Source organism: Myxocyprinus asiaticus, chromosome 16, assembly GCF_019703515.2.
Source record: "Myxocyprinus asiaticus isolate MX2 ecotype Aquarium Trade chromosome 16, UBuf_Myxa_2, whole genome shotgun sequence".
Taxonomy (NCBI): Eukaryota; Metazoa; Chordata; class Actinopteri; order Cypriniformes; family Catostomidae; genus Myxocyprinus; species Myxocyprinus asiaticus.
The window spans coordinates 42,207,974-42,222,268 of record NC_059359.1 but is presented as its reverse complement, the minus strand read 5'-3'; the positions used below and the strand labels follow the sequence as shown (position 1 = coordinate 42,222,268).

General features: G+C 37.2%; 1 protein-coding gene across 4 annotated transcripts in view; it reads right to left on the bottom strand.

The window, feature by feature from the left end:
* ibtk (inhibitor of Bruton agammaglobulinemia tyrosine kinase) overlaps nucleotides 1–14,295 on the bottom strand; it is a 49,163-nt gene that overhangs the window by 17,819 nt on the left and 17,049 nt on the right. For all 4 annotated transcript variants that reach the window (XR_007899516.1, XM_051721521.1, XM_051721522.1 and 1 more), the window contains exons 8-12: nucleotides 13,611–13,791; nucleotides 12,339–12,462; nucleotides 9,002–9,179; nucleotides 8,408–8,564; nucleotides 1,008–1,622 (exon numbers count right to left, since the gene is read on the bottom strand). Coding sequence is in view for 3 of the 4 variants with exons in the window: in XM_051721521.1 (XP_051577481.1) it covers nucleotides 1,008–1,622; nucleotides 8,408–8,564; nucleotides 9,002–9,179; nucleotides 12,339–12,462; nucleotides 13,611–13,791 (1,255 nt within the window). In the remaining variant the exon portion in view is untranslated. The remainder of the gene's footprint in view (nucleotides 1–1,007; nucleotides 1,623–8,407; nucleotides 8,565–9,001; nucleotides 9,180–12,338; nucleotides 12,463–13,610; nucleotides 13,792–14,295) is intronic.

Below are 14,295 nucleotides of genomic sequence, written 5' to 3'. Positions count from 1 at the left end.
CAATAGGATTTTTTGCAGTGAATTTCTTTACTGAATTAAACTTTTTTCCCTTTAATTCAGTGAATGTCATTTAGAGGTATTTTTAAAAGATGATTTTGTCCTCTTAACTGTTAGTAAGCACATTTAATACAACCTTTTAAGTCAGGGCACAAGCTGAATAATTGTTTAAGAGCTAATGATTAATCATTGCAATAAATCGCAGAATAGTCGAATAATCATTCTAATAATCGTTAGAGTAATCGACTATTAAAATAATCGTTAGTTGCAGCCCTAGTTTACATCATAGAAAGAGAGTGTGCAGGTGTAATAATGTATGATAGTTTAAATTCCAGAATCTCTTTTTGTAAAACAAACAGATCTCTTTAAATATCACAAAATATCTATTTCTCTCTCTCAAATGTCTTTTTCATGAACAAAACATTTTGAATTTTTCTGGTGGGAACACAACTCAAGATGATCGACAGGACATTTAAAACAACTAAATTCAAATCAGCAGCTCTTGTTTGAATCGGTCTTATTTAATGGACCTAAGTTATTGCTAAACTGACTTAAGATCAGTTAGTCTGCATTTAACACTGATCCCACAGTTTAACCCTGAATTAACGCCCCCAGCGTCTAACCGCGAAACATTTCTTAATGTTTCGAAACAGTATGATGTACAAAGTTGAAATCACGTTAGATGCGTTTGATATGTGCTCCGAAGCATTGGTTCGAAACAGTTGGTTCGTAAAGGTTTCAAAGCTTCATGAAGCAGTGTTTCGAAAGCGCCCATCAGTACACAACATGCATATATTTGATTAAATTGTAGCATTTTAAAGTTTATTATTCACATTAGGCCATTTTGCAATTCCTGTCTTTCCACCCAAAATGTAAGACCCTTTTTAAATGATAATTAAGTCTTTTTATGACCCTGAACCCTGAAAATGCTCATGAAAAGCTAAAATGATGTGACTTTATTAAGTGACTTGCTAAATAAGTGCAAATGTAAATACACCTCTAAATCTCACCGTGATGAGAGACTTCCCAAGCCCAGTTTTCTGGCGACACCTTGCAGCATCTTTACTGGGTTTTGCCCAAATTCACCGACACTACCACTCTTGCCCTTTTTTCCAGATTTGGTGCTCTTGCTCTTGGGTTTATCTGCTTCCTCGCTGGCCTTAGCAGGAGGGGAATGGTACACCTCCAGAGCTGAGCGGTTCTTCAGCCCCAGCGCCTGCAGACTGTGGATCAGCTGTAATTCAGGATCAGAGCTCTGTTTGGAGCGCGGGATGCTGGGTCGGGTCCTGTGCACCAGCATCTCACATGAGTCAGTGTAGATGAACTGAAGAGCGTGCTCCAGCATCTCCGGAGGAACCTTCTCCAGCACCAACAGGTCACAGCCCACTGCGTCTTCTCCTTTCTTCACCTCTCCATCTACTGCATACTCATTGCTGCCCTCCGGGAGGAGCATTTTGCGGAAGAACTCCGACCGCATGGATAGGATATATTTGTGAGCTGGGAAAGAGCGATCGCCAGCCTGCAGGGTCACATCATGGATGCTGTCGGTCTCGTCGGCTTCGGTCAGCAAACGCTGGAAGTGTTGGGAGAATGACGACGTGGAAACGGTGGGCACTTCATACAGGCTGAAGAAAGAGAAGAGAGTTAATACAAGCAATCAGAATTAGAGCCCGACCGATATGGGATTTTTGAGACCGATACCGATTACCGATATAGTTAATTTTTGAGCTGGAATGAAAACAGACCTTTTCTATGTGGATTGTTCACCGGTTCTGCACCGATATGACTATGCAAATGTACTCAGAAGGCTGCTTTCTTAAATATTTTCATCAAAGAATATTTGACATTATCATTATTATATATTGTCAACAAATTCTAGAAATCAACACTGAGAAAATAAAGAATAAATAAAAATACAATAAATAGCTAAATAAACATCAGTACTGTTTAGTATCAGTCAACTGCTGACCATTTAAATAAAGAATAAATAAAATAAAATAAAATAGAAATCAGTACTGTTTGTTTAGTATCGGTCAATTGCTGACCATTTAAATAAAGAATAAAAATACAATAAATAGCTAAATAAACATCAGGGGCCGGTTGCACCAGCTATACATACGTTACAACTTAGCCTAGTTGTGGTGTAAATGGGCACTAAGTCACAATTTACACTCTACTAAATATTTGAGCGCTGTATCATTACATTTATGTAGGACGCAACCCTACAAACTAAATATATATGGCAGCCTCCAATCAGTAGTAACTGATGGAATAAATAAGTCATTTTTATGTCATTTAATGAAAATCAATGAGCTTATGTTTTGGTTGACAGGCATCAGTCCTTTCGACATATGATGATGTTGGCATTTACACGTATTTACATTTACGAAAAAAAAAAAAAAAAGTACTTTTAAGTGGCTCTTCATCATGAAACCGATCTAACGGTGCCGTTTTTAGGGTGCGTCGCCCAGTGTCAAGTTTCAACACATTCAAAATATATATATATATAGGATATTAAAATGAATAAATGTCTATTTTTCCAGCCTGTTGTATTAGTATTTATCACCCATTATTTTTTTTAGATACAGTTCCTATATATTATTATTTACACAGGGCAAATATACTTTTATTAAATCTACTTCTATTACGCATCCTATTTTAATGTATGGAAAACCAGACTTTAAATATTACATTTTGTAAATGCAACGACTGGAATTGTTCGGTTGAAGGGGGTACCAAACTGTGAATCCTGAACAAAACAGTTTGGTGAATACGTGTTTACACATTAGCTTCCACTCAGCAGACAACAATGAAAGTAGCTACGTGATTAGCTAGTTAGCTATAAGCTCGTTGTCACGGAGAGTAAAAGATGGACTTTATTTACTTTCCAGCATTGTGTTTCACCAATTAGGTAACAACATAGAGTGAAATCAACACTCAACAGACACAATTCACCACCGCACCGTTGTCTGCTGAGCTGCAAAAAGATGCTCTGATGTTTCCCTTTCAATCTGCTACGTTACTGACTGCACTGACAAAATATAGCTGGCTAACAGCAAACACGTGACAAACATGAGTGACATGGTTGTCAGGGACAGGGTTAACGTTATATTAGTTATATAAAATGATGGGGTCATTTTTTATTAACATTCTAGTACGTATTTCACAAACTAGTTAGCAATTTAAGGAAAAGACATCGCTCAAATCCACACCGTTTAACTCCGCCATGTCTGCAGAGCCACCGTCAGCTCAGAGTCAGCTCTGTATACAATGGAGTTGGAGCGCGCTCTGCTGGACAAAACTACGCTATGACACCAATTCTAAAGCATTGTTTTCTGCATTATATGTTCTGAAAAAGAGTTTTCATATCACAGTATATCGGTAAAATATACGCCGATACCGATATATTGGTGAAAGGCTAATATCGGTCGGGCACTATTCAGAATACTAGGGTTGGGAAGAGAAGATTGATTCCATTTTAAAAAAACAAATACCAGAATGATTTTCATGTCGTTTAAATCTGTTAAAGGAATAGTTCACCCAAAAATGCTAAATGACGTGTGAACTAAACAAACGTATGTCAAGTTTTTAAGTGAATAAGGGCTTAAATTTTGGTCTGTTTCTCAGCCAAACCTATCGTATTGCATTTCTTATGGTCTTGACTGCATCTAGTCTGGAGAAAATATAGAGCTGTGTAGTCAGCATATCAGTGACAGCTAATGCCATGGTTCCTAATAATATCACCTAAAATGCTGTTTAGACAATTGGCTTATCCATATTTAAAGCTTCTTAAGTCTTAATTTTATTGAGTGATCTGGTTTGCTTGGCACATGTGCATAAAATTATATAAATGTTATATGTTGCTTTTTAATCACTTTACAGACTATTACTAATATGTTGATTTAGTGGTGTTTGCAGAGCAAAGATTTAATATTACTCTGGATTAGAGCCCACTTGTCTGATTGCTACCACTTTGTTTGTATAAATAAGCTATTCAACCTAACTATGGTAAAATATGGTGTGCCACAAGGCTCTGTCTTAGGCTCTTTGTTGTTTGCCTTGTACATGCTCCCTTTAGTTTATATTATTAGTAAGTATTGCAGTAACAGTCATTGTTATGCTGACAACACACAGCTTTATATTTCCTCCAGACCAGAAGAAATTTCACAGTTTGTGGTTGGTGTTGATGTTTTGCATTATGCATTTTGCAGTGGTGCTGTGCCACTTTTAAATAATGAGCGCAGCTGTTGGGATTTCTCATGGTTCCTTTAATATTCTTGATGCAACAAAGCTTGCCAGCCCCAGTCAGTTGTGCACTTTATACACTGCGAAAGAGACCCCACCACACACACACACACACACACACACACGCACTTACTCGCAGTGACATCACCGCATAACGTGTCAAACTCACTTCATTTCAAGTGGCCCACGAGCTCATTTCTGAAACTTAGGATGGCAGGGGATCGCAACGTTTCACCAAACAATCAGTTAGTGCTTTCCTCGTAAATATAAATGAGCCTTCCCCATCATCTGTATGTTTTGGAGTGCACTTTGCCCGCTTCAAAAGCAGAATGAAACAGCACTACACAGGTCAATTATCAACACAGCTTAATCATACCAGCACGAGGGCAGAGCAGGAGCGGTAATTTGCGGACCGGCCTCAACCACACAGACTATTTTAAATGCGCTTGTGAACCAGTGAGATGCACTGCAGGGATTGCAAAACCCGTTTGAATGCAGAACAGAACTGTCTGTTGCAAAACTCTTATGTCTCGGTGATGAAACTATAAAACAAACAGCCCCCACATTCTAAACGGCACTGACAAAGAAAACAGGAGAAAACAAATTAGAAGGCTTTTCAATTCTCAGATCACAACTCTTTCAAAACTTTACCATAAATTTACTGCAGTAACACAAACTATACTGTATTAACTATGGTAGTTGTGGCAGAAAAACTTTCTAAATGTATTTAGACTTTTGTTTTTTCATTACAAAAATGCCACAGTTCTTTATAGAGAAACCATAGTTACTAATCATGGTAGTGAGGAGCCATGCATGGTTTTACCTATGGTTACCATGAACCATTACAAATATCATTGCTAAAACTATGGATACTATGGAAGAACTATGGTGCATTTTCATAATTATGGATCAAGCTATCAGTTTTCCAACTGTATAAAATGTGTTCTGTTGTAATGTTTGTAGGAAAATGTAAGTTGTTTTGTTTGCCATCAGAAATTCCAAGACATGTCTGTAGTTTAATTAGGAGCCTGATGAAAGGACTCTGTAAAGAAGACCCAATTTAGTCACACTGTCAGAATATTTCAATTTAGCCATATAATAATTAGGTGTTCATTTTTTCCCACAGATGTTACTGTTGTTAATATCATAATTTGCATAATCTGCATCCCAACCTCAAAATCAATGCTGTACTATCAAATGTGCATTTCAATGCACATAACATGTAATATTATTTGCATGGGTGCCACCAAAGCAGGTGCTGGTGCCACATTTTCAACGAGCCCTTTGAAGGCACAAATAAACCGTGATGTGGCCCAGGCTGAAATTGAGTTTGACACCCGTTTTAATCAATTCTTCGACCAACACACATTAATAAGGGTCCGGCATTGCAGGATTGTGGATGCACGCACAACAGCTGTTGAAAAAAGTCCTAGGGGAAACACTGAATGACATTAAGAAATTTGATGAATGAAATCAGAAGTACTTTGGACCAAATGCCTCTACAAATGAGCTTTTACAGCTATAAAACAAATCTTTTGGACAGACTGTCTGCACTGACAATGAAGTGTTGAATTCCGATCCATTTGTTATGACAGTATTCAATATTCGGTATGCACATCAATTGTATAGTAATGATGTAGGCATCAGCACGATGCCAAGAAACTCTCATACAACATCTGAAAGTAGCTGTCAGTGTGGATAGAGAAGAAGAAAATGTGGAAATTTTCCATGTGATCATGTCTATCATGACATCACGCCACAATGCTGAACAAATGGCATTTTGCACATTCAAGCATATGCTGTGTCCAAAACTGCTGGCTCGTTCACTCATTCACCATTCATAACATAGTGAATGTCATACGAGGAGAGAGTGAGAGTAACATAGTAACACCTAAAGGGAGCATGTACAAGGAGAACAACAAAGCGCCTAAGACAGAGCCTTGTGGCACACCATATTTTTCCATAGTTTCATAGAAGATTTAGAATATATCACTCAAGTCGTATGAAACTTATGAGCAGGTTCTTTTTAATGCAAGAGGAAATTACAACTCACCATTGAGTCACAGACAGACTAATCTCAGACTGCTCACTGAATCAGTAAGAGTTGTTACTGAATTAACATCTAACTCACTCATGGAAATGCAAGTCATTTTTGACTAGAAATTAACCAAGAACATTTACTTTGTACAGGAACCTTTATGTTGTAAAGGTTCTTGAGACTTAATCAGTGTAATTACTGACTGATTCATATGACAAAAATATCAATTCTGAACAAAGATTTGTTGTAATAAATGATACCTAAAAAAAAGTATTTTTATATATATATATATATATATATATATATATATATATATATATATATATATATATATACAGGTGCATCTCAATAAATTAGAATGTCGTGGAAAAGTTCATTTATTTCAGTAATTCAACTCAAATTGTGAAACTCGTGTATTAAATAAATTCAGTGCACACAGACTGAAGTAGTTTAAGTCTTTGGTTCTTTTAATTGTGATGATTTTGGCTCACATTTAACAAAAACCCACCAATTCACTATCTCAAAAAATTAGAATACATCATAAGACCAATAAAAAAAACATTTTTAGTGAATTGTTGGCCTTCTGGAAAGTATGTTCATTTACTGTATATGTACTCAACACTTGGTAGGGGCTCCTTTTGCTTTAATTACTGCCTCAATTCGGCGTGGCATGGAGGTGATCAGTTTGTGGCACTGCTGAGGTGGTATGGAAGCCCAGGTTTCTTTGAAAGTGGCCTTCAGCTCATCTGCATTTTTTGGTCTCTTGTTTCTCATTTTCCTCTTGACAATACCCCACAGATTCTCTATGGGGTTCAGGTCTGATGCGTTTGCTGGCCAGTCAAGCACACCAACACCAAGGTCATTTAACCAACTTTTGGTGCTTTTGGCAGTGTGGGCAGGTGCCAAATCCTGCTGGAAAATGAAATCAGCATCTTTAAAAAGCTGGTCAGCAGAAGGAAGCATGAAGTGCTCCAAAATTTCTTGGTAAACGGGTGCAGTGACTTTGGTTTTCAAAAAACACAATGGACCAACACCAGCAGATGACATTGCACCCCAAATCATCACAGACTGTGGAAACTTAACACTGGACTTCAAGCAACTTGGGCTATGAGCTTCTCCACCCTTCTTCCAGACTCTAGGACCTTGGTTTCCAAATGAAATACAAAACTTGCTCTCATCTGAAAAGAGGACTTTGGACCACTGGGCAACAGTCCAGTTCTTCTTCTCCTTAGCCCAGGTAAGACGCCTCTGACGTTGTCTGTGGTTCAGGAGTGGCTTAACAAGAGGAATACGACAACTGTAGCCAAATTCCTTGACACGTCTGTGTGTGGTGGCTCTTGATGCCTTGACCCCAGCCTCAGTCCATTCCTTGTGAAGTTCACCCAAATTCTTGAATCGATTTTGCTTGACAATCATAAGGCTGCGGTTCTCTCGGTTGGTTGTGCATCTTTTTCTTCCACACTTTTTCCTTCCACTCAACTTTCTGTTAACATGCTTGGATACAGCACTCTGTGAACAGCCAGCTTCTTTGGCAATGAATGTTTGTGGCTTACCCTCCTTGTGAAGGGTGTCAATGATTGTCTTCTAGACAACTGTCAGATCAGCAGTCTTCCCCATGATTGTGTAGCCTAGTGAACCAAACTGAGAGACCATTTTGAAGGCTCAGGAAACCTTTGCAGGTGTTTTGAGTTGATTAGCTGATTGGCATGTCACCATATTCTAATTTTTTGAGATAGTGAATTGGTGGGTTTTTGTTAAATATGAGCCAAAATCATCACAATTAAAAGAACCAAAGACTTAAACTACTTCAGTCTGTGTGCATTGAATTTATTTAATACACGAGTTTCACAATTTGAGTTGAATTACTGAAATAAATGAACTTTTCCACGATATTCTAATTTATTGTGATGCACCTGTATATATATATATAAAATAAACAAGTACATGGTATAATATAGATAGGATCAAATAATTTGGGCTTCTTTAAACATACTAAGAATTTTTAATAGTAATGGGAACCAGAATCGTTAAAATCCTTACAATTCCCATTCCTAGACATGACACATGAGACATGGTTTTAGTTTTGTTGGCCACAGCTGTGACCTTAGTAATCATTATTTTCTGCACCTGGTTTTGGGATCGGCCTGCAGCACCCCGAAATTCCGGCCCTTGGAATCCATGGTAATGCTGACAGCTCTGTGGATGTAATGAAGCTTCTCAAGACGGATCCGTTCATAGACACCAGTCTGTGTCCGGTCTGAGTGACCGCACACCTCCAAGCCATCTGACAAAACAGAGCATTGATCATAAGGCCTTTTAAGATGTATTCATTGTTAGTTGATTCAAAACTTGATTTGATGTTAAAATAAATAAATAAAAAGGTTAATACTGTACTTAAAAAAAAAAAAAAAAGAAAAAGAAAAATAAAAAAGTATATTTAAGCGCTGTAACTGGTCAACATATCTAAAATGGTAACTGGTCACTATTTCAACATTTTCAATATCTTTTTGCTTTTACTAGTTCATTTTAAATAGTCCTGCAATGTGACAAATGAATTTTAAAACTAGAAATGTCCCATATAGTCTCATAATTAATATGAGCACATAAAACCTGCAATCACAACAATTATAAAAGTATTAGCAAAATGCTGTATGGTTTTTACTCATTTGGAGATTGTGCCCAACATATTGAGTGTTACATGTAATATTACTTTTTCTGTACCTTTTTTGTCTACTGTTTTCTTGTACTGGCCCAGCCACTGTCCACTGAAGCCCTCTCCATCTTGAGTGACAAACATCATGCTGTTTTTACTCAGGGCGATGTCTGACATGAAGACCTGTCGCCCGTACGCCCAACGACACTGTCTCACTGACGTGCCCATAAAGCGCCAACAAAACACCTGGAAGAACAATATAAAAAAAAGATTGAGAAGGACAACATAAATGAATACACACTAGGAATGTCTCCTCTCTCTTGCCACTTAATTGTAACTTGCAGACTTTGTTTTACACAAGAAATTGTGAGTGGTGGCCAGTGTAAAACTCTGCCACCTAAATGTTTTTTAATATTCCGGTTACTAGGGTGTTCTTGGTGGTTGCTTAGTGGTCCAGGTCATAAGAGCCCACCTCTAAAGCCCCAGGGTATACGTCATTATTCTGCATTCCAGATCGTATCATGCCCGGTCGACCATGTTGTCTTTCAAGTAAACTTTTTTTGAGCGCAAGCTAATAAGAACGCGTTCGACGCATGCACACTAGGACTGTCCACGTGACGAGAAAATCTGGGCCGCAAGGACTGTGCTGATGACGAAATCTGCGTCAAGCATACCATGATTTCTTTTTGTCTAAACAGCAAAAATACTGGTGTTAAATGGTAAAAATGCAAAACCATTAAAGGAATAGTTGAAAATTGTATCAAAATTTAAATTCTGTCATTAGGTTAATAAAGGCATTTGTGGACAGGCGACAGAATTTTCAACTATTCCTTTAATGATTTAGCATTTTCACAATTTAACACCAGTTATTTTGTGTTTATTATTATTTTTTGCTGTTTAGACAATTGGTTTATCCATAATTAAAGCTTCTTAATTATTAATTTGATTGAGTGATCTGGTTTTCTTGGCACATATGCAGAAAATGTTTTTCAACATTTAACATTTACAGATTATCACTCATATTAGGGCTGCATGATTATAGCAAAAATCATAATTGTCGATTACTGCCCTTGATACTGTAATCACAATTATTCATGTCGATTAAAATATTAAATTACCATGACGTCACAAAGTAAGCAACCGTGCGGTTCTTCAGAGTAGCAGATTTCAATGCTGGATATGAGCTGCGCTCCTGCATCTTTTAAGCATTAAATATTGTAATAATGTTTGTTAATGTTAGGCCAAATAAAAATTATTTTAAATGGATATCTATGGTATAAAATACATTTAATTATTGCTAAATTACTGCTTAAATTATTAGTCCACGTACAGTAAATAATATGACATTCAATATTCGAACGTATTAACAGCCGATTTAAATTGACCAAGTTACTTACTGCGTTCAGTAAGCCCTTTGGTGTAGAGACAGGGGAACATTCATCCCGTTAGATCTTCAATGGTGATCTTGTTTATGCACGATCATCGTTAGATCATTTTTGCCCTCAGTGGTTGCATTTTGGAAATTAAAAACAGTCATCTGCGATCGGAGTTTGTGCGATACTTGAACATGTTAAATCTACTAATACCAGCTGTGTGGCAAATGGATATTATTAGAGCAGACACGATAATAATGACGGTGATTCCTGAAATATGCTATTCATGCCATATTCTTTATGTTGGCTACACCTCCAAAACAAACTTTTAACAAGAACAGTTAAGCTGAATTACTTTATTGCTATTTTGTACAAATCAATTTCACATTGGCCTACTTATTAACATGACAAAACAAAACTTATTACATTTTTAATAAATTGTACACAGAAATCGAGCAACACAACAAACTCTCCCATTACAATGACTGCTGTCACTCACTGCAGGTTTACACTGTTTGAGATCTGCATTTTGACGCGAGCTCAGTGATGCTCCGCACAAAGTTCTGCACTCTCACGAGTGCTCTCATTAAAACAAAGCTATCTAATCAGCATAATAAATAAATTATTTACACCGCGTCTATGCCTTGATTAGAACGGGAGCATTTTAGTTTTGTCGTGATGCTCACTTGCAGTGTATTTAACATCTATGTTCAAAGGGAGTGGTGCAATATGCAATGAATCCAAAATAATTCCAAAGTGCTTTTCGCTCTTGTTCTACAGCTTCTTTTTGAGTGTCAGGTGATGTTTCTTCAGTATTAATTTTCCTGTGCCACCACGAACACAGGTGGAAAATAAAGCAAGCATCTGGGCATTCAGATGATTTAAAACTTGCACATTAGGATCAGTTGTCATTACTGATATGACGGAGGACTAATTTAAGCAGATCTGATTGGCCTTTGCCATTTCATTGCTCAATGGACATGTTAACGATTGGTTAGAATACTCAACCGCTGCAAAAACACGTTGTAAATAGAAACCATTGACGCAACAGGAGCAGACTTAAATTGAATGCTGTAATTGTCAGTTTTCACGATTACATAATTGTGACAGCCATAATCGATTAGTTTTTCAATTAATTGTGCAGCCCTAACTCATATGTTTTTTTTAGTGGTGTTTGCTGAACCAAGATTCACTATTACTCTGGTTTAGAGCCCACCTGTCTGATTGCTACCACTTTGTTTGTGTAAATAAGCTATTCAACCTAACTATGGAAAATTATGGTGTGCCACAAGGCTCTGTCTTAGGCCCTTTGTTGTTTGCCTTATACATGCTCCCTTTAGTTGATATTATTAGTATTGCAGTAACAGTCATTGTTATGCTGATGACACACAGCTCTATATATTCAGACAGTTTGTGATTGGTGTTGGGTTTTTGCATTAATGACATTAAGGAATTTGATTAATCAAATCAGAAGTACTTGGACCAAATGCTTCTATAAATGAGCTTTTACAGCTATAAAATAAATATTTTGGACAGAAAGTCAGCACTGACTGTCTGACTATGAAGTGTTAAATTCAGATCCATTTGTTTAGACAGTGTTTTTAATGTCTGGTATGCACCTCAATTGTAGAGTAATGATGTAGGCGTTAGCACGATGCTAAGAAACGTTCTCATACAACATCTGAAAGTAGCTGTCAGTGTGGAAAGAGAGGAAGAAAAACTGGGCATTTTCCATCTGATCATGTCTATCATGACATCTCACCGCGATGCTGAATTTATGGCATTTTACACAAAACCCAAAACTAAACGTTACGTATGCATCGTTTTTCCACAAAAAAAACAAACAAACAAACAAAACAAAAAAAAAACTTAAAATCCAATCTGTCCATTCTACATTTAAAAAATAAATCAGATTTTAATTCAGATTTCAAACCACATATGGATGTTGTTTGGACCAGGTTTGTAACGAAATGCCTAGGATATACATGAGTACATCTAACACTGAAGTTAATTTACATCTCATATCACTCACCCTGCCAGCTTCATCTAAGGCCAGAATCACCAGCTTCTCTCCTCCACCATCATGCAGGAGCTGAGCATCAACACGATGATCCAAACTACCACCACTCACAAGAACCTTCTTCAGGTTCAACTGTCTGAAAGTTGAAACAACAACAGGGTTAACTTTTTGACATTGTCAACACAAAGATAAATGTTGTGCCTGTTGCTAATTACATTTCAAACTCTAAAACAGAACAGTAAAATCTGGATGAAAACCTTGACCAGTATATTTATTAGTGCCGTCAGTCGCGATTAATCACATAATTTTCTGTAGTTAATCGCAGATTTTGAAAGTGCTGAAATTTGACACTATATATATTTATTTTCTTGTCAATTTTTTTTTTTATTTCCATCCTAGGAAAGAAAACAAAACAATATGTAACAATATAATGCTTTATTAACATTTTCCAAACAAAGCTTTCCACAATATAAAGATAGAAATAAACTAAAATAGACCAATTCAAGTAACATTAAACATTCCCTAAAGTCTAAGTGGGAGTTTGACTAATTGAAAGAACTAGTCTTCACATAGGTTTAGTATACATTGCAATGGGCATTAAATCCCTTAATCTCTCATCCTCCACAATATTAATCTACCAATAGACCGTGGCTATCCGCTTTCCCACATCAATTGTGAAGCTGCGTTCATGATTCGCATCAGAGTATCAACGCAAGCGTCGAGTGCCACTTTGAAATCACCATGTGCCTCATATAGGCTGAAATGACTTGATTTATATCAAAAGTCCCTTCTGGGCTTGTTTTGTACATCAAAAAAGGGCTAAGAGTTCCTTTCGCTATCATTTTATGACAAAGAAGCGCTGTCAGAGATTCTTTTATTTACTGAGATAAAAACCACCATGGCTCTATCATAGGAGAGAGCATAACAGTCAACTAGCTTGTTACGGTATTTTAGAGCTCCATGTTTACGACAGTACCGCCCAGAGAATGTCTATGGGACCGCCGCATTATGCTATTTTATGCTAAGCTTGAAAGCTCTTCTTGGTAGAAGGGCTCTGGCGCTGTTGTGTGTGTCTGTTTGTGATGTGTGTGTCAGTGTAATCACTCCGGGTGGACACATTACAAAGGTCCTGCCCTTAAAGGTCAATGCGTTAATTGCGATTAAGAAAAATTAACGCGTTAAACTTTAATTAATCGCATGCGTTAACATGTTAATTCTGACAGCTCTAATATTTACACTTCAGAGACAAAATTCTGGCCAAACCCACTAGAGAACTTCACTCACTTAGAGGCCATTTTTTTGCACTGATAATCTGTCAGCAGGTACACATCACCCTTTTCAGTCACACACACAGTGGCCCCATTACTGGCTGCGACCATAGCGATGGTCACATCCTTGTGGTGCAGAGCGGACACCTGTCGAGGGACAGTCACACACTTCTCTCCGTTGGGCTCCAGCAAGTAACCTTTTCATATGGGGAGAGGCAAACGAACCAAAGGCTGATTTACAAACTCACACAATGCACAAAACTAGATGGAGAGGATTTCAGTAACACCTGAGAAATTTTTAGATCAGTTAAAGGATTAGTTTACCCAGGAAAAGTTTACCCATTTATTCTCCCTGAAGGCGTTCCAAACTCATATGTCTCTTTCTTCCGTCGAGTACAAGGAGATTTTAAGATTAAAAAAGGACGCAAAAGCACCATTAAAGTTTCATATAAGCAGTCCATACAACTTGTTTGCTATATTTTATGTCTTCTGATGCCATATAAAGTAATTATTCAAAAATAAATCTTGAAATCCATCCTTGCTCTCCTGGCATTTTAGTCTGATATTTTCAAAGAATTGGTTGATCTTATCACAAAACCAGTCCAAATTATTCATTCACGGATCTGACTGATCCATTCAACTCTTTGACCGGGGTCATAAATGAACTTTTTTTTACTATTTTCCCCGTTGATCTGATATTT